Below are 21,775 nucleotides of genomic sequence, written 5' to 3'. Positions count from 1 at the left end.
TTTGCCGCAAAGTCCGGATAATTTCAAAGGGTTTACAAATAAACATAACCCGGAGTATATTCTGTAATCTGTATTTCACATGGATGATAAACGAGTCGACTGTTTGCGGACGAATGTTTAATAGGATTAATGAGACGAGTTGTGTGCAGCCTACATTTGATACTAATTACGATGCAAAAGAAAAACAAACAAAAAAATAAAAATAAAAATAAATAAAAAATTACAAATCAAAGTACTACAAGAATTGTTTTTCTTTTCTTTTTTTTTTTTTTTTCTTTACATTAATCGCAGTGATTCGATAGTAGTCCATTAATATTGATGTGTAACGAACAAGCCTTTCCGCGTAATAGATTAAAAAATGTGGAATAATCGGACTGCAGGGTCAAGGCGAGAGTAAATCAAAGAATCGCATGACTGACCCGCGTCACGGTTACGGGCTCGATAAACATCGACGTTATATACGTACGTACGGACTGTGTGTAAAGGTGAGAAAAATGTAAGGAGAAAAAAATTCGTACGAAAGCGGACGAGCGTGTAGCAAATATCCCAAAAATTGTTAAAATAGCGCGACCGCATTTATTGTAATAAAAAAAGAAAAAGGAAAAACCTCAAAACGACATCAACCGCTAATTTTTCTCACCTCTGATTGAAATTCTTCAATCGTTACAACATCATTGTCGTCATCGTTGTTTCTTTTAATCGATCAAGTATAAAAATCGATTTCGGCATGTAAATTATCCAGTCAAATTTGAATGCAACCGCAACAACGCTTCAATTGATCGCTATTAGTGTTATTTATGGTGCAAGTTGTACAAGTCGAATCGACTACACCGTAGCAAAAGCTTGCGGTGCGCGACGAAGATTGAATTTAAGTTACATAATATCCATATAAGTTTTTCGGTCTTTAAATCATGGCTGTGGATATTCATACCTTATGTAGTATATATATGTATACGGTTAAGCGTCGGGGCTAAGGAGAGTTTCTTAATTAACACTACAAACACACACACACGCACACACACACGCAAGAGAAACACACTCGCGTAAGAAGTTATAACGTTAATTATTCCATGCCGCAAACTATTCGTGCACACGTACTGTTAAGGGAAATGGTGCCTAAAATTGGTGGGAATGAGAAGAAAAAAATGTGAAAAGAAAAAAGGGAAATAATTTCAGTAACGCAAAACTTGGGGTTCAAAAGTCTTAAACAGTCGCATCGGTTGTTTAACAAACACCGTTAAACATGATTCTGAATTCACTAAACATTTAGGGTGCAAAAGAACAGTCAAATTACGAAATCGGGTTGCAAATTTAAAAATTCGGTGTAGCGACGTAAATTATTATACCATCTATTTGTCTTAAATTTACGATAAGAATGTTTGATTTTACCAAAATTTATAAGAAAAACAGAAGAAGGTAATTTGAAAAGTGAACGTATGGTGATTTCACTGTTCCGTGTTCGAATTAAACTTTCAATACAGTGTGGAAAGTTGCATACAGTAATTTTTAACTGTGAACAGAATAGAATTGGAGCGGTGTAAAAGTACAGGAAATTATGTGATAGGCACGTTCTAAAAGTTTCGGTAAATTGGATTAAAGTACCTACGGTTTGAAAAACTTTTAACGCAGTTATATACGTATATCATGCATGTATAATGAATATTGTATATACATACAACCTTTATACCTGTAAAACCTTTTCACGAGTTTCGGACGGGACAGAATCGGTGTATACATAATGCAAAGGTGGAATATAGTTGTTCAACGTCGGTGAAATGTCCCCAAATTTAAAGTACTTCACGCAGATCTCGTTGAAAATCTGTTCAAGTGAAGCGGAAGAAGAAGAAGGAGAAGGTGACGAAACTTACCTGAAACAGATAAATGGAAATTTCCGTATTATATAACATATAAGATGAACGAATATCGACAAAAACAATTAATAATAATGTGAGAGGTTAATTTTTGAGATAATTTTTTTTTCTCTTATCTCTTCTTGCCAAATATTAGAAAACATTTCTCTTTTATTTCATCCTTCGCTAATAATTGCATGCGGATAATTAATTGGCGAGGTTGCAATCTTTTAGTAATATCAGAGTCATAATTTCAGTCATGACGTATATATATATATATATATATATATAAATATAATAAACGAGGCCGAAGTCGATAACATTAACCCATTCGCTTTAAAATAAAAATATTAACTCAAAATGCCTTTATTTGAGTAAAGAAACACTTTTCGGACAATTTTGAGATGTTTCGAACACGTTTCAGAAATGATATCTTTCTCTTTTTTTTTTCGTAAAATTTGCATTTTTTCCCTCGCCTCGGTGTGAAGAACAATTCTACAAAACAAATAGCGGCAATCGATTTGTCAGAAAATTTCACCCTCATTTCATACACCTACTTTACAATTATTTAATACGCAGTACATATCTCGAGAAAATCGTTGTTACAAAAAAAAAAAAAAAAAATGTCACTATTTCGCACATTTATAACATACAACCGAAAGAGTTTAATTTAGAAAATCAGATTTCTGCTCAACGCTTTATTAACGGTTTACCAAATTTCAGAATACTACTAGAGAGTGGAAAATGGAGGCGGGAAGGTGGAGGATGAGGATGAGGGTCGAAGGTAGGGAGACACGGAGGCTCGAAGAGTCCCTCGCATAAAACGAACCGTTCCAATATGCATGGACATTCGCCAGGAGCGGAAGTTCAGGTACCTCTGTCTACCTACAAGGCATAGTCTGTATATTATGCAACACCTTCTCCCAGCCTCCCTACACACACGCACACACACGCACATACATACATATGGAAGGGCACCCATCCACCCGTCCTGCACTTTCCTCCACCCTCTTCGCTCCTTAGACGTGCGTGTTATGGCTTCTGTATTTATGAGGTTAAGGGCCTTACACGGAATATCTATACCTGTGTCATACCGCCACACCGTTCCCGTTTATTACCACGTATGTATGTACAGGTATTACACGTATACCTTGTACGCAAACATGTGTGTACATATATGTAAGATGATTCGCGTCAAGCTGCCGTTTCAGTTTCATAATTTGGGCTGTTTTCGCATCTTCTGTTTTTTTTTTTTTTTTTTTGTTCATCGTCAATTTTAAAAAATCATCAAGATCCAAGAATGATGAATTTTTTTTCCGAAACACCCCAATATACACGAACACGTATCAAAATCCATCTCCGTCCATTTATCAACTAGAGAAAAAAAAAAAAAAAAAAAAAAAACTGGACCTTAAAAGTATCCCGGACTCGTAGCCATCGGAGAATCGATTCTAGATTCCTTTTGAGGTTTGATTTTGTAATTATCAGCTCGACGATATGCAAAACTTGGGGTGTTGGGTCGATAATACGAGCATCGATAGCGCGGTTGCTTGTTGTTAAAACGAAAGTGATACGTACGCGATACAAGAGCTTTACGAGAGAGAAACGGCGCCCCGTGTCTCTTTGTCGATGCCCGGTTCCGCACTCCCGTCCACACCAGCGTGTGATTTTATTAAAGAGGACACGATACGTGCTCTGAAGTCAACCACTCGGCCATACCGCCTGCTTCGACATCACCGCGAGTATCCAACGCGTGTGTTAATAGAAATAGAGTCACGTACAAGTCCAATGCGCGATACGCGTGTACCGCACCTACGGCATATGTGACGACACATGTGAACATCGTGCAACAAGCGAAACTGCATACTGGAATCAGTTGAGTTTGTCGGACGCAATATCCGCTCTCCGCATTCATCCGTACTCTTGGTATATACGTACGTGTATATATATATATATATATATATATGTATATATAATGTATACGTATACACGAGGTACATAAGCACAGACACAACGATACGTAACCCCATGCGAATCATTCGCTCATTTCCGGTAGTAAAACCGCCGCGCGCCTCCTAGCCGAATGTGTGTATATTTTCCTCCTCGAAACACGAATGCCAAATTAATTGATTCCCCCCTTTCGTACAAATACTCGATTTCATTACACGTATGTATGTAACACGCGCTACAGACCCACTGCGAAAGGGTGAATAGAGATTTTTTAATCGAGTCAGAACAGATTCGAGATCACAATTTTACGAGCGGAAATAACGCTGCTGGGCCAAGCTTGGCACGATCGTTGATCGTGTGTTCGATTATCACGTGCGTTGAACTTGGTGTTTTTTTTTTGTGTAATTTTCTAAACTATACATTCGGCGGTTCGCGAAGAAGGATCTCAAACGATACTGAACTCGAAATATAAATATCCTGTTCATTCCTGTATCGTTGATTAATAATGTTCGTCTGTTTGACCCTCTCCATTTCTAATTTTGTTTAAAATTTTTTTTTTTTTTTTTTGCAATTTTCGGAACTCTGAAACAGACCCCGAATTTTTTCAAATTTTTTATTCAGCTGCATAATTATTTGTAAATATTGAAATTGAATTCGGGAAAGATATTTGTAAAATTGTGAAAAATTCTCAGAAATTGTTTGTTCTGTTTCAAACATTTGACGACTCGATATTTTTCCAATTCATCCAATTGCAGAAATATTTTTGAACATACATATAATACAAAGTAATATGGATCATGATTAAAATATCAATGTTTAAAAAAAAACACCGTGCTTATATACGTGAATAAAAGTACTATTTTCTTAGGGTAAAATTGAACATTTGTCTCCAAATTAGCTGAGGGTAACTCCTTAAGATGTAGCGTCGCAGCGAAACCGAGAGCACCGGGTTAATTACATAATTAAGTGAATAATACAAGACTAAAGAGGGTTCGTGAAGAAAAATGAAAAGAAAAGAAATTCTCAAATGATACGTAGAGATTTGAAAAAAATGAAATATAATAATTGGCTCGAATCGTCTACGCGTTCTTTAAATTTTTGCAGAATATACTATATAACTGTGTACATACATATTTACACACACGTACACACATGTTCTATGTAAAATTTACATAGATTTACGTATAACAATTACCGTTATCAGCCGGTTGCAGAAAAATCTTTTCCACGTATTATGAATATTGTAAAATAAACTGTGGAAAGCGCGTTCTTCGTAGAGCTTAACGAACGCTAATTAGAGACAGGGAGGGAATTAAATTTTCACCAAGCGTTTGGTATAAAAAAATTTTATCCATCCTCCACCATTTTTGTACGAGGATGAACTTAGTAACCTCACGGTAATAATGCATTTTTAAGAAAAATTGCTACTTCGCATCTCTGGAAATGTCCGAGAGTTAGTAAACCATTATAAACAAAAGATGTACTTTAATTGTAAAAATCCAACTTCTTAAAAGTGATTTTTAAATTGCCAAATAATGTTGATATTTTAGCCTGAGGTTTCGTTACGTTATCCTGATCAATTTTTGGGCAGCGAGCAGGGTGAAATATCGCAAAAATCGATCGTTCGAAATTAATTACCGTACAATATTATACCTCTGTTTTTCTCTTATTCTATTTTTCCGACCTTGGCGGGAAATATTTAATGAAAACATTTAACGTCAAACAATAAATACTGGAAGTATGGCTATTTTTTTTTCAAGATTGACAGATAGTTTTTGGTCCAAAATAAATCAAACGACAAATCACAAAATTTATAAAAAAAACCGATATCCCGCAGTCAATAAAGCTCAAGCGAAAATTCACCTTCAAATATACGGTGAACATTTTTATCATCGTCATTATCATGATTCAATTTTTTTTTCTTTCCTCATAAATTCTGCCGGAAGATATTTTCCATACAGAGTTATATTACCATTCCAATCTTAGAATTCCAATTTTTTTTCCTTTCTCTCTCTCTCTCTAATCTTTTTCACCTCTTGCCTCTTGAAACTCGTTTTATCTCGCGAAAGAGAATCGGTAATTTCCCGCAAGGTTTTCCAGAGAACTCTGGGACACTATGGACATATATATATATATATATATATATATATATATATATATATATATATATATATGTGTGTGTGTATGTATAATACATGTAAGGACAGGTAGTATATAGAAGCTAGAAGGAATTTATTCAAATCTGTAACCGGATCGAAGATCCATCTCCGGTTGACGCGGTTAAGAGGAAGACTAGTCGAATTTTTGTCAGCTTGACAAATGCGTTCGGGAAGGGAAAAAGGTTGGGGGTGCAAGTTTAAATCCTGCTTAATACCATAGCCTACCTCAGCAGAATAGAAAGAGAGAGAGAGAGAGAGAGGAAAAGAGAAAAGAATGAGAAGGGAGATAAGGGACAGGAAAAAGAACCGTTTTTCGTATCTTGCTCTCAGACGTAACGCAGTACGAGCTACTCGACAAATTTCGAAGAAAGTGTCATAATACGAGGTAAATATAATTTTTCTTTTTACTGCGCATCTGCCTGGTAAGAATTGCCAAAAATAATAGATCATCTTTTCCCGATTAATCGAGTATAATCGATTATTTTTTAAACTAGATTAATCAACTGACTCTATCATTTTTTCTCACAATCGGTTTTTGTTTTTACTCGAAAGATATTTTTGTTTCAACTGCACCGTTTCAAAAAAATACGAAACAATCGATTAGTCCATTAATTTGTACCGATTCAATCGTCTTCGATTATTTTTTTACACTGCCAATAATCGATGCATCGATTATTTCGAGCTCAGAAGCATTAATGTTAAAATGACGTCGCTACGTCGAATTGAAGCGGATCATTGAAAGTTTTTCATTGTATAGCAGAGAAAGATTTCATATACATATATAGCTAAAATAACTTAGTTCGTAATAAAGTTTTATACCAGTTCGCACTTCGCTGCTGAATCGAATATTATAGGAATGAATAATGAAATAATACGTATAATAAATGTAGGTGGAATATTGCCGCGTAGCAGAACTCGCAAGAATATTTACTAGCTTGTCTCCGTTTTTTTAAAAAGTATTATATGAATAATCCGGTCGCAAGGCGTGATAATGGAAGGGAAGCTGTGAAATCAAAAATCGTTACCTTGAGAATAAGGCCGCGTAGCGAGATAGAAGAGATAGAAACGAAATTTTCAATTTTACTATAATATATACGTATATATCGAATCGTCTGAGCAGCCGTGCCCTCACCTTTCTTAATTCAATTTCTAATTTCGCGAAAGGGGAAAAGCAGCGTAGAACATTCGTTCACTTCAGAATTCAAATTGGATCTGTCGCGCAAGAAGGCTAAGGATTCAATTTCAAGACGTGCTGCAGCGAGGATGATACGGATACGAATATACATGTGTAAAACATGACTTTTACGTATTTAGTTATTTTCTTTAAATCATAAATTCAATTTGCCATTTTTCGCTTATATTCACCGCAACTGTCGCAATCAAAATCGTCAGCCAGGCGAGACGTCGTATTTTTCTCAGCGTCGCATCGCGCTGTATACGATAATACACACCGACACATAATAAGGATATTCAAAATTACGCATTTCACGCCAAACTTGAAAGCAAAAAACGAGCCCGTATCTCCGCGGAAGATAAATCGCGCGGGGCACGGAAGGCGAACAACGTAAGACATAATGTAAGCTCGGCACGGAGCCGCAAGCTTTATAAATCAGAGTTCTTTAAAAGCCCGTTTATTAAAGTTGGTAGAGTCTTGTGCAAAACGGCTAAAATTTTCTTCGTAGTTGGTTACAAATTACAATGCAACTATGTACTGTATTTATCCCTTTTTATACCAAAAACAAATATTATACCTACGTCAAGTTTTAGTGTATAAAGATAAAAAATAGTTACAAACGATGGTGTTAAAAAAAAACGCTTATCAGCAGAATTTTACTCTCTACTCGTGATCAGTTGTGCTTTATCGAATTCGAAGTGTAATTTGAGAATTGATTGCAGGGCACTGCAATATCATATTCGAGATACGTACCGACCATATGAGCAACAGAAATGGCGATTAGCGAACACGGTTACCGATCGAGCTGCGAGCACGAAGTGTGTCAATACTGGGATCGGATGCGTGTTCCAAAACGTAACTCGACTAGACCTCTTCTTATTTTTCCTTTTTTTTTTTTTTTTTTATCATAGCTATTGCGATTAGACCTCTTTTGACCTTGGAACATATAAACATAAAGGAAGCCTGGTATATCCTTTTGTGTAAGTTTAAAACGGCTTAGAGATTAGTTCCTCTCTTTGTCTAGCGCGCCCGTAGAAAAATAGTAGAAAGAGACAGCGTCTAAGCTTTACACGCGACTTGCGCACGTTTCAGAACGCTCGTTGATTGGCAAGATTTTGCATGACCAATAAGAAACGCACTTGGATATATTTGAAATCCGAATGTTTCCCATTGGTAATTACGTGTTGACGGATCAACGGTTGAGACTGACAAGACATTTATCATCGGTTTGGTTTATTCGAGATGCTCGGAAGTGATCTTGTGCGCTAAGTAAAGAAAAGGTATAATCAGGCGGCGAGATTCGTTTTTACAGTTGAAAACTTCCACATTGTAATCCAGAAATCGGGCAGCGAAGCGCTAGCTATAAAAATATTCATTGTAAGAAGCGGGGAATCCCCCATTCCACCACAACATGGAAAAAGCGACCAGAGCAAGGCAAGAAGTATCCGCGAAAATTTTCAAAGAATTTTTCAACATTCCATTCCTCCCGAAGTCGTCCCACATAGATGACTCCATGCAATTTCTCGATTACTGGTACGACTTCTACAGTACGCTGAAAGAAATTCGACCGGGCAAAAACCAGGATTATACGATCACGGACTTCCTCGCGGTGTTTGAAATTCTTCCCCCCGAGCTCGACGAATTAAAAAAATGCGAATTTCTCGGCGACACATTTCGGGATGAAGGTAATTATTCATCTCGTTTCTAACATTCTCCATGTATCTTTCTGTTTTATTTTTCTATCGACGACGTTTGTATTATTATCCAATATCGCTATGGATAAATAAATATTTTATTCTATTCTATTCTATTCACAGTTAACGAATTTTTCTATCTTATAAACCTGTAGCGAACTACGACTTCGCGTCTGGGAGGTATCGAGACGCCGTGGTATCGTACACTCGCAGTCTGATGACGGCACCGGCAAACACAGAGTGCATCGCAATGACGTATGCCAACCGATCAGCAGCCTTGTACCGGTTGAAAGCGTACGCGGAATGCATCTCCGACATAGAAAGAGTCCTCGACCTTCCTTACCCAGATGATTTGAGACAGAAAATAATTACCCGCAAAGAAGAGGCTGAAAAGAATATGAATAACTCTTGTGCGGAAGACAAAGTCGAAGCGATTGAAGACGAGCTGCAACTCGCTTACGGGCCAAACGCTAAGGTGCCAGAAATTAGCAAGGAAATCGACATTGTTCAAACTTGTCAAGAGGGGTTGAAGCTTGTGGCAAAAACGGATTTCGATCCAGGCGATGTTCTGATTATCGCAAAGAGGCAGTTGGCCGTGGCGGAATACGACCAAGATCCGACTTATTGTCATGATTGTTTAAAGCCGTCCTTGTGCCTCATTCCCTGCGATTATTGCTGCGAGGATGTCTACTGCTCGACTGAATGCCGTATCAGGGCGTACAAGAAGTATCATCGCATAGAATGTAAAATACAATCCACTCTGGCTGCGTCTTTTCCGATGGATTTGAGAGCGCTACTTTACCAACTGAGGTGTTTGAATATTTTTACCAAACAAGGCGCTAACTTGAAAGCCATACTGGATGATCTTAAAGAAATTGATGATAATTCAGGTAATTCAGCTTCGAGGATACTTGACCTTCATGATAATACACCTTAAACTCATGAATGAAATGTTTCGTTTTCTCAGATTCTGAAAAACTTGAATTTACCGACGAACAGTTTGCTCCAAATTCACGGCAAGCGTTTCTGAACATGCTAAAAAATAAAAATTCTAAAGCAAAACACAATTATATTTCATTATTCGAAGCGGCTTACATCGCAACATTGCTCAAGAATCATACCAACTTTCTTCAGAAAAATAGTGACCTTCCAGTTGTCGCAGAGATAATGACCAAAATTAACAAGATTTGGCCATGGAATCATTTTGGGGTGAATATACTTCGTTCCTAAATCGAGATACGAAATTCTATTGGAAGAAATATCACAAATCTACGGTTAATTTTACCATTTCAACTGATGAGGATCACAATGATTCTTATTGTTAATACAATAATTACAGATCATGTACCATGGAGAAAAGAGAATCAAAGCGCGTGCTGCATTCCCGATACTCGGGCTAGTCCAACATGCGTGTGTTAATAATACTATAACATACCTCGACAAAAAGGGAAGAATTGTAATACGTGCGTCGCTATTCATAAGACCTGGAGATGAGGTAAAATTTTTGTAACCTCAAGACTTTCCTAAAACTGTTAAATTCAACGCCACCAACGTCTCACTAATTTCCAACAGATATTAAAAATTTTCCATAATTTCAGATACTTCATGACTACCAGCAATTGCACTACACGTTCCAAGAAATGTCAAGCAAATCTGGACGATTGGTGCAGTGTAGGCGCCACTGCAGCAAGTGTGATAAATCATTCTCGTACCCAATCGAAAGACAGCCAAATATTAAAGTAGATAAGAGATTACTCGTAATTTTGGAAAAGAACCCTTTCAACATTGAGGCACTGTGGAAACTGCTAAATATTGTCAGGAGGAGCCAGCAACCTTTCACTCTACAAACACAGGTCGTAAAAATCCTCCTGACTGAGGGATACGAACAGCGATTTGACATTGCGGTGAGTTTAACAAATGAATCGAAGCACGCATGAGTAATAAAATTATAATTATTCTATAGATCTTTCAATTTCAATCTGTGCCCTTCTTACAGATTGGTCACATGAACTTGTACATGCTTGGCGTATTTGAAAATATGCCGTAATTTTTCGAAAGACAAAAAAAAGCATGAAAAGTCAGGCCATGACAGAATCTAAAACGGAAATCAACTGTTGTTAATATATCATCATTTTGTCAATTTGCAATATGCCGTAATTATGCGAAAGAGAAAAAAAGCCTGAAAAGTAAGGCCACGACAGAAACTAAAAAGGAAATCAACTGTTATAAATATATCATCATTTTGTCTATTTACAATATACCATTGTTCTGTTTTATGATTTATTGTGAAAATCTTGCACAACTTTAAGATGCAACAATTCATTTTTAATATTTTTTCTTACCGTCTCTGTGTCTTCAAATCAGCTACGAAGTGTGAAATCGAGTGATCAAATGAAATAAGAATAATTGTATGAACAATTCGTAATGTAAATCCAGTTTTCTTTGTCACTTTTCATATCGTATTGTTCATATTACGATTAGAGATTTCCCTTTACGATTCTTGATTTTACTTGAATCTCGCGATATTCACACGACTGCTCGAAGTTTGTGCCGAAAGAATATTACCTTCTCAAAGTTATTCGCAAACTTTTTATTCACACAATTTTATCCTCTCTACATTCAGTGACGTAGAAGCGTTTACACGCGAATTTGTAACGTTTATGTTTCTTACCATTTTATTTGTGGAAGTGAATAACAAAATCGTAAATCGATAACTCAAAAATATTCTCTGTAATATTTTACTTTTTGGAAATAAGTGACAAATCGAGAATAAAGACTACAACCATAAACCCTTCGCGCGTTTTACTGACCGTATTTATAGGAAGCAAGCCAACTTAGATCCTTTCGCACTTTTATTTCTCCAATATCTTTTCCCCGTCGACCCGAATGAGAGAGGGTGATACCCGAAAACCTTTACAACCCTCGATAAACCTTCCAGGAAGTGAATTTCTCCCTTTACCCATAGTGATTTCCTCATTTTCCGAAAATTGCTCGTATTATCATCCGTAGTATACGGGCGACCCTTTTGTTTCAAATTTCACGACGAAACATAAACGCGTGTAATCGAAGAATGCAACAAATGCGTAATTATATCGTACACCGATAAATCGGAAATTGACAAAGCATCTCACCTTCCGGAATATGAAAATGATCCCTTCTTTATTATTACACCTACCAATAAATACGAGTAAAATCGACCTTTGTTCAAATTTTTTCGGCGACGATATCTGCCGGCGAAACTCGCTCGCTGAACCGAATATGCATATTTCTCTTGAGAATTTTCACTCGAGCCGACATGACAAGGAGGGTTAATGGAAAGCTTTTTTCACCGGCAGAAAACCTCTGTAAAAATTGAATTTTTTCGAATTCGTTCCACATCGCGAAAGCGGAGAATCAGTGATTCCAGCCTAAATTATACATGGTATGTACATACCCATAGGTACCTATGTTATATACAGCTGAATACATAATGCGTACCTAATATAGAATCGTCGAGTATAAAAGTCGAAGAGAAAAAAGGATTTATTCAAATCTAGATCAGATTGAAAATCCATCTCCGGTTTACGCAAAGGTCGAGACGAGAAATTCGACGGTTCAATTTTTCCACAATTCACAGGCAAACACGTTGATAAATCTCGAGGTAAAATATTTCAGTTAATTTCAATGATTGAAAAAAGTTTTCTCATCTCCTTACTTTCGATACGGAAGATTGATTCATATGTTCGGTCAAGATTCAAATGTCGATATGCGTATGTATTGAGTGACACCGGTCAACGCGAATTTTCAGTCTGGATTATAGATGTCAAATTTTGATTTCTTCCACGTAATTAATATAAAAAAAAATAGTTTTAATCGATAAAGTTTGTTGTTGTAAAAACCAGAATGAAATGTCGGATTTTAAGAAAAATTGCTCATTTTCTCAAACATTTATTGTAAATAACAATTAAACAAACTTTAGTTTCGCATCAAAATCACTTTTATTAAAAAATAATAATTAATAATAAACTGCAAATGTAAAAGAAATGATAAAAAAAAGAGTTTGAAAACGAATATTTTTCGTATAAACTTTCTCGTATCAAACCCCAAACTTAATCTCCCATCACGCTCTCATTATACTGCTCCTGATAACGTTAATAACGATAAAGTACATCACATTTTTTTGAAAAAATTTTCATTCTTTATCTGAATAATAGGCACCCATATCAGCTATCAAGCAAAAACTTCAATACTTATTTATTGACGTAAAAAAGACAAAATCAACCGTTATAAGTATGTATAGAATCAAAGTTAATTTATTTGAATGTAAACAAATTTCTTTTCCTTTCGTTCATCTACGAAATTAATGTTACACGTATTGTTTCACTTCTCGACCATAAATTCGAGGACTCGTAGACGTCGAATCGACGCAACTTGCAATCGATTGACAAATTTTCATCCACGCAGCGCTTCGATTGAACTCAGACTGGGAATCCTGCAGACTCATCCTCGGTACCTACCTACCAAAAGACAAAGAACGAACCCGTTCGACCCCGACCTCAGTGGGAGCAACGTTATCCGGAACCCACGCTCGACGAACATCCTACGCAGAATTATCTACCTGTACATGTGAGAATGTTGGCAAAGCCACGTCGGAGAAAATCCACGAGGTGTGGCATAATTAGGTGCTAATTGGGTGCTCCGATCAACATTTAGACACTCGATTGTTCGCCAAAAAATGCTCCTCTTTACATTTATTTTCTACGATTGTTACGTCGCGGTATGAAATAAATAGAAAAAAGTAACGAATTATGAACAATCATTTCGAAAAGAAAGAAAAAAAAAAAAAAACACAGGAATCGGGTGTCGTTTGGTCACCGATTAGGTGCTTTGTTAAAATTTTTAACACCCGACGTTCTTTCCCAACATGCTAAACATCGTGAAAATCGTTTTAGCGAGAAGAAAAAAAAAACGTTAATTATAGGTTTGGTTTTTTATGTGCATTTTATCTTTCTCTAATTATTTCTTGAACGTGCATCGTTGCAGTAACGTTACCAACTTCAACCTTAAAAAAAAAAAACGCAACATATCATAATCGATTCTAATTTTTCGGATCGTCTGATAAATATGTAATAATATGATGATATCATATATATACCTATAATCTATAAGCATCAGAATATACCTGATGTGTATAGAAATGAGAATTTTCACCGCACATGATAGGTATATATATATATATATATATACCTAGAATGTTCGAATGTTCGAATAGTCTCGAAAAAGTCTAGGTCATACCCAACACCTCGAATATAGGTATACATATACCTAATACCTAATACCGCAAGGTAGCGTTCAATCATTGATAGATGTATCAAATGATTTCCTGTTCCTGCACGGAAATAAGACGTACAAAATATGTATCATTATTGTTGTGCTGTTTCTTCTTCGTCGAACTCGAATAGAACTCGAAACGAGAAGCAAATTGGAATTTATCACCGCACGATAAAAGCGACTCTGTCTATATGTATATGTATATTTACTCGGTATAATAATACATTTATTCATTGTTCCATCTAAATCGCAAATAAGGATATTATTATACCAAGAACGTGACGTTCAACATTTTTTCCCGGTTTGAGAATCGGTATATTTATTTATTTATTTATTTATTTTGTTTTTCCCTTAAAACACGTTAGGAACAAGGATTCCGAGAATAAAAAGAACTTTTGTACTATATTGTGTACAAAAAGGGAGGGGAGGAAAAACGGTATCGCAAGGTCTGCAATAAAGTTCACTCGTATCGACTCGTTCCCATCTCGGTGGGGTTAAAAAGAGAGAGAGAGAGAAAAAAAAAGAAAAAGAAAAAGAAATACACGAGGGGGTGCAGTTATGTAAAAATAAAACAGGTAGAAAGGTGATAAGGGTGTGGTGTAAAAGGATATAGTCTTAATTAAAACGCGGTCAGGTATAGGTACCGAGACTCGAAATTGGCCGTATAAATATAAAAAATGTACTTTTTCCTTAAAACCAAACGAAGGCAGAAAAAAAAAAAAAAAAAATACTGCGCGAAAGAAAAAACACCAACCTTCCAAATTACAATCAGACGAGAGAGTTATGAGAAAAAAATATATATATAAATATAACAATTCCTTACACGGTGCAATTTCTTGTAGATGAATTAATTTTATGGCAAATAAGAGGAGAAAAATTAGCCCTTTGGTCAATTCATTCGATAGAGAGCGTCGAGTGTTCCAGATCAATTTCAAGTGTTACGTAAAGGTGGGAATTGTGTACAAGGTACATTTATTACATATACATAGATATATAACGTATAAAAGACTGTATGCATCTGGTTTATACATTATTATTATTACAATCTGCACGTACACAATCTGTTTACTAATCCTGATTACGAAATAATTTGATCAACTTTTACGGTAAAAAGAAAAAGAAGAGAAACAGTAAAAATCAACTATCGTAACAACGACGAATCGTATATTTGAAAGTGAAGAAGTTGTCTGCAGTCTACATAATATTTCCACAATGATAATTACGAGCAAAAATCAACAAGCAAACAAACAAACAAACAAACAAAAAACTTGCAGGTAAACCGTCGCGGACGCAAAGAGCTGACTAAATATCTGCAGAACAATTAATATTTATTCAATATTTATACACAACTTGTCACAGGATTCAAAGCGAGTCGTCTTTCAGAGTAAATTAACCAACTTTAGGTGTAAAAACTCAAAGGCTAATTAATATTTATTAAAAATTTTAAAAGACATTCAATCTTTTTATTACTTAATAAATTTTTGTATTCCAGGACTGTATATATATAAATATGAATATATAATACACTGTGATAACAAAAAACAAAAAAATCAAAGCTTCCGAAGACAGGTCCAATCCGATTTTCAAAAACTAATCTTTGTAATTGTATAATATTCGGTCAAGCGTTTATTCAGCTGTTTCTCTCCCCACTAAATGACATGTTTAATAATATCAAACATACAGCACCTGTCGCCTGTAGCCGCTGTTTATTTGCACAATTCTTTGACATAAGATACGATTTTACGACGACAATCATAAGCGACAAGTATAATATAAGGGATAATATAAGCTCATATTCGCTGTATCGCGAGGAAAAAGAATTTCTGAGCTAATCAATTAAATTCAATCACTGCAGGTGTTAAAAAATTTTTCCATCCTTAGTATCAGCCGCGAATTGAAAACGGGTTTAGAAAGTTTGAATGATAAATAATACCAATAATATATGTACCTAGATACACACGCGCACACGCACGTTATCTACACTGGAAGATGATAGAAGGAAGTGAAAGACGCCGCCGAGCCAAAGAAAGCTGCTGCAAGATTGATATTCGGACCTTTGTACGAAGATTTGTGTACCGTTAGATATACTTGATAATAATAATAATAAATTTATGTTTTTATTTCGCGCCGTTCCCGCAACAAAAAACAAAAAGATTCTTTCATCAAATCTCATTTTCCCCGCAAATGAGGGCAAAAATATGCCATATTTCGTCCCGTTTGTTAGGTTTGTTAAAATAGTTAACATTACGATTGAGCCGGAAATAAACGATAATTTTCGAAAATCTTGCATCATTATTTTCAATAAATATTGGGGAAAAAATGCAAATTGATTTTACCACGACCATACTACACGAGTATTTTCTCGTAGTGGATGTCAAAAAGATAGTTTATGGCCAAGGGAATGAAAAAAAAAAAAAACAAAAAAAAATTCATTCTAAACGTGTACTAAAATCGACTTCTACATTTATTTACAACGGCTCGGCGTTACATTTCAGCTACAGCGTTCAGTCATTTCGAGGCTTTTTCTCAGACTAAGAGCAGGAAATTTTTTCATCTGCTTGTGGGAAAATCGTTCTTTTTTCAATATTACGCGAACGTGTGAGTGCTGATTTGATACTGCACAGTGTATTACGTAAATCGTATGTCACATATGGGTGTATAATAATAAATATCGAGCGGGCGAAAATCCGCTATGTCAATTCTCTAATTACGTATTCATTCGACTTGCAGTTTCATTCATCAAGGTCGCTAATCGCACCCACCGCGTTCTTATAACATTATATCAATAATAGTGTATTATAAAACAAGTAGGTGTCGATGGCAGAGAAAGAAAAAGTGGAGCGTGGAGGACGAATTTTTTTTCTCCCCCTCTCTCTCTCTCTGTCTTCCACATCCGCATACCGTTCGCAATCTTTCGCATGCTTCTTTAGCGTAAATTGTGCAGTTAACGATGAATAAAAACTAAACGGAATAAAAAAAAATTTTAAAAACGGACAAACAAATCGAGATGATGAAAAGGCAGTAGAGCGATGAAAAAATTGTAATTAACTTTGTTAATAACGGGGGTGGTTAGACAAATATGTTAAACATCGGTAAGGATGGCGAGAAATATTGAGAAGAGAAAAAAAAAAAAACAAATAATGTCGAGTAATCGAAAAGTTGTGCGAGGAAAGATGAAATTGAAATTCTTAAACGCCGAGATATCCTTTCAAATCGTTATTATATTGCGCACTCATGTGCATGATTATATTTTTAATACCTTACGAATATATTCGCAGCTTCTTATACTCAGCAAAAGATAAAATACATAAATATTGATATATCAATCGAAGCATGTACAACAATAATATACTCGTATCTTTGAGATGCTGGAAAATAAATAAGTAAATATATAAAAACTATACTTGTCGCTGTGGCTGCGCGAAATTCATTCCAACTTCGCAAAACCGTTAACGCAAAAAAGAAAAGAAAAGATAAGAAATATAAAAAATATTTGCAATTCGCGTGTAATAAAATTATAAATTGTTCATTCATCACGTGATATTTCAGAATATTTCGCATCGTGCTTAGTTACATGCGCACGTATTGCAGTAAATGATTCTACAGCGAGTACATGTATTTTGAAATTCTGATACACGCAGACGCGTATGTAAGAAATTTCACGGTGCAGCTAATTTTAGAAAGTAACTGTTTTAAAAAAACACACGCCGCGCCGGCTCTTCCGACAAATTTTATTCACCGACGTGTAGGAAACAACACACATGCATAAGCCGTACGGATCCATCCGCACGCTGTTCCAAGCCTCAGAGAATTTTGCCCAGAGGCAAAAAGATGTGTCAAGGCGCGTATAAAACGCGACATATACATCCATGCGTACACGTATTATAACAGGACTCGCCCACGATCCTTGGAAGATTTAAACGCTACCGTTCGTTTCCATATTTACATATCCGTGCGATATGCATGCTTATGTATATAGGTATACATATACAGAGTTAATTGCCGACGATTGAACGGTTTAACATTTTGAGTCACAGCAAGATGGCTCGGCGATCCGTTTAAAAAATTATCGCGGTTTGATTGCAGCTTCAAATAATCTTTGTTACTTCGTATAACCGAAAAAATCCCCTAGTAAAAAGTTTCGTCCAGAATCGTCGGGTTTTGTTAGTTTTTGATTTGACTTTAGAAATCGTCGAGTATCGAGTCGAAAAGAGTCAATGCGCATGCGCTAAAATTCGATAGCGAGAGCAGTTTTGCGTTTAGTCAGGTCGGCCAACATTCATAAATTCAGACGACAGGTCGCCGCGATGTAAATACCCTGAAAAATGTTGGTCACCCTGACAAAACAACTGCTCTTGCTGTCGAATTTTAACGCATGCGCCTTGAACCGTTCGGTCGTTAGCAATTCACTCTGTATACGTACATACACACATATATACGAGCTATATCCACGCAGAAACCAAACGAAGCATGGAGGCCTTGGCTAAAGACACTGACCCGTGACTTTGCGATCTTTGCTACGTCGTCCCGTCGGTACAATCCAGTCCTACTTTTCCTGCCCAGTTTCCTCTTTTCGCTAGATTTTTACAGAGTTCTCGACCATTAGGAATTATTGTCGTATTGCAACACGATGATGCGAAAGCTGTAAGCTTATCCTGCAACTACCTTACAATTCTGGTTTCAAATTTATACGATTACGAATTGTCGTTACATAGATTTTCGACTGATAATTCTGACGAATAATAATGATCGAATACATTCTCGATTGAATACAAATGGTCGAAATTAGTATTCAAATTTTTTTAAACCAATATTTGTACAATATTTCAAAACTGCATCTGCAATTTTGCAACGAATTGTTATAAAATCGGAAATAACAAGGAAAAACGTATACGATTTTATGTCGTATGTAAAATATAAAAAGTTTACCCTTGTAACTGCAGATGCAACGTAAAAAAAAAAAGTAGAGAATTTTTCTCCCCTACCGTTTAATAATTGAATTTATTAATTTTCAGAAGCTTGTTATAAATTTCTTTTTCACGCTTTTTTCCGCCTTCCTTACTTCTCGTAAAAAGGACCTCTCGCGTTATAACCTGCATTTATTCGGTTAAATATAAATTTCTTCCCTCGCGTTCATTTTCGTCGACATCTTGCATTATATATAACTTCTTTTTTCTTTCCTTTTTTTTCCCCCCCTCTTACGAACTTTCGTATATGTGTATAACCCCTTCATACCAACGACAATATGAAAGAGCAACGCAATTTTTACGGTGTTAGATTCATTATACTATTTAATTTTCTTCCAACGCGGATGCAACGTCTCTTCGAATCGTTCGTTTGACCCTTTTTGACCCTATTTAAGGCACTTGCAGCGTTTATATATATATATAACAAGACTCTTCTAATATCGTGTTATATAATAGTCAAGCCGTAAAACGCGTAAATTCTTCTTTAATTTACAGACGCCTTGAAACTGTCAAATAATATAAACTCCCCCTTTAACCTCCACCTTTCCTTCGTTATTACTCTAACCGTGAACCTTTCGTAGGAAATGCAGCGAATGAACATTATTATGGTATAAACACCTGTCAAAAATAAAAAAAATCTAAAAAAAAAAAAAAAAAAAGAAACCAAAACAAACAAGAAACTATCACCGTGCTGCTTTAAAAAACTTGACACAATTTTCTGAACTAACGAGATTTTGAGGGATGATTTTTCTTCTTCTTTTCTTTCGATTTTTCTTTAATTTCGTTTCAATCTTTTCACGACAATTACAATTGAATAATGTCTGTAATATTATACAGTGTAACATGCAGAGTTTCGGGGGGAATTGGCAACAGTTGTCGCCGCCGACCTTTGGGCAAACTTTTTGGAGATGGGGGGAGGAGGGGGGGTTCGGGTCATTTGTAGCACGTGCATATATAGCTGCAGGGGCTGCTGGATGTAATAAGGTATACTGATTAAAACTCTATATATATATATATATATATATATGAGTAACTCGAACTTAGTTATGTCCAATAAATCACCCTGCAAGTTTGTTATTATTGTTATTATTATTATTATACTGCACCGGCGATAGTTAATAATAACGATTGTGTTTGTTCGCCTTTGTATAAAATTGAGGCGAACGTCCCTCGATCACAGAGACTGGATCTTATTTCGCAATTTCAAAACTCGGTAGCACAATTTTCAAAATGTGATTCGATCTAATTGTAAGTGTTGCCGATGATGTTTGGGATTAAACGAGTTGCCGAATTTGGTTATTTATACAAATGATAATAGTAATTATGTACAACGAGGATGACGAATTGGAGAAAAACAAAGTGTGGAAAATCATCTTTCTTTTTTTTTTCTTAAATTGTCGCAGACGCGTAGATGAAAATCATTTTCGTATTACAGAGTATTTTCTACATTTTTAAAGTTAAACTTCTCGTTATAATCTGTTTTCTTAATTTTTTTTTTTTTGTCACCGACAACTGCGGATTAATAATAGTTTCAGTTTAGATTTGATTATTTGTTATAAAAATTTGAATAGATACTTTTACCGGATCTAAAAATAAAATGAGTATTTTTTTTCTTATCCCAGACGGTAGTGTACGTACAGTTATTATAAATATGCACGCCATGCATATAAACAATAATTATTATATATTGGGAGCGGTATTCCCGTTTTCTAAGCACCTACGATATAATAACCGAAAACTCAAAGAACTTTAGGAACGTATAGTTCTGACAAAAGAAAATAAATAAAAAAGAAATAATTAAACTCGCAAATAACCGAAGCGATGTATTAATTGTATTATGCAGTCTGAATATATCGTAGTATCAACTGGCGGTAAGAAAACATACACGACGGAGCACTGCGAGACATTTTCAGTTCCGGTTACCGCTCAGTCTTTAACTATTTTCATTTTTTTACCACAATCGATAAATTGACGTTAAAGCCTTGTTTAACTAAACAAGTCGAGTAAACCTCACAAACTGATTTTGCGTTGCAATTACCCAAAAAAGGATCGACGATAGCGCAAAATGGTTACGCGCACCTCGCTTTTCGCAGTTCAAACAACACTCAAACATTTTTTGTTTTTTTGAACGATACCTGTTTTACTCAATTTTTCTAGTTACTATGAAAAATGAAATTTTTCTCAGCGAACGAAACGGCGATCTCGCGTCAGAGTCCGCAATGGTTGGCCTCGAGGGATCTCGTAAAGAGGAGCAACACCTTACGCAGGGTGTAGGTGTAATATATTTCCCTCTTGTGCACAGCAGCCTTTTTCCGCGTCACTTTGTTTCCCCTTTTCTTCCCTCCCTCCCTCCCTCGTTCCCCGGATACCGTTTATTTCCGGAGACCCCGTTCTTCAAAGCCTCGAGAAAATTTGACCCTGCTGAAGGGGCGTGTAGTAATACACCTTACGTCGTAAGTATACGACATCAAAACCATGCCCTCCTCAAAAAAAAGAAAAATAACGCGTTAAACATTCCTGCTAAGAATGAGAGAATAAATCTGCACACAACTTTTACATTTTGTAATACATATCATATATACGTAGGTGTGTGTGTGTGTATGAATGTGTATATATATATATATACTGTTAAGCAAAATTTATAATATACCTAAAATGAAAAAAATTCAGG

At 35.8% G+C, this 21,775-nt stretch overlaps 2 protein-coding genes across 4 annotated transcripts in view; one reads left to right on the top strand and one right to left on the bottom strand.

Moving 5' to 3' along the window:
• The window catches only part of LOC124177824 (tetraspanin-5), an 88,422-nt gene that overhangs the window by 54,318 nt on the left and 12,329 nt on the right, over positions 1 to 21,775 (bottom strand). The window lies entirely within an intron of this gene.
• On the top strand, positions 8,307 to 10,886 carry LOC124177816 (SET and MYND domain-containing protein 4-like). The gene is made up of 6 exons (XM_046560654.1): positions 8,307 to 8,818; positions 8,983 to 9,717; positions 9,795 to 10,036; positions 10,167 to 10,322; positions 10,426 to 10,731; positions 10,824 to 10,886. Exons 1-6 carry the CDS (start codon positions 8,545 to 8,547, stop codon positions 10,872 to 10,874), a joined length of 1,764 nt encoding a protein of 587 aa, XP_046416610.1. The 5' UTR covers positions 8,307 to 8,544; the 3' UTR covers positions 10,875 to 10,886.

Source organism: Neodiprion fabricii, chromosome 1, assembly GCF_021155785.1.
Source record: "Neodiprion fabricii isolate iyNeoFabr1 chromosome 1, iyNeoFabr1.1, whole genome shotgun sequence".
NCBI classification, from domain to species: Eukaryota; Metazoa; Arthropoda; class Insecta; order Hymenoptera; family Diprionidae; genus Neodiprion; species Neodiprion fabricii.
This window is presented reverse-complemented; position numbering and strand designations above follow the sequence as displayed.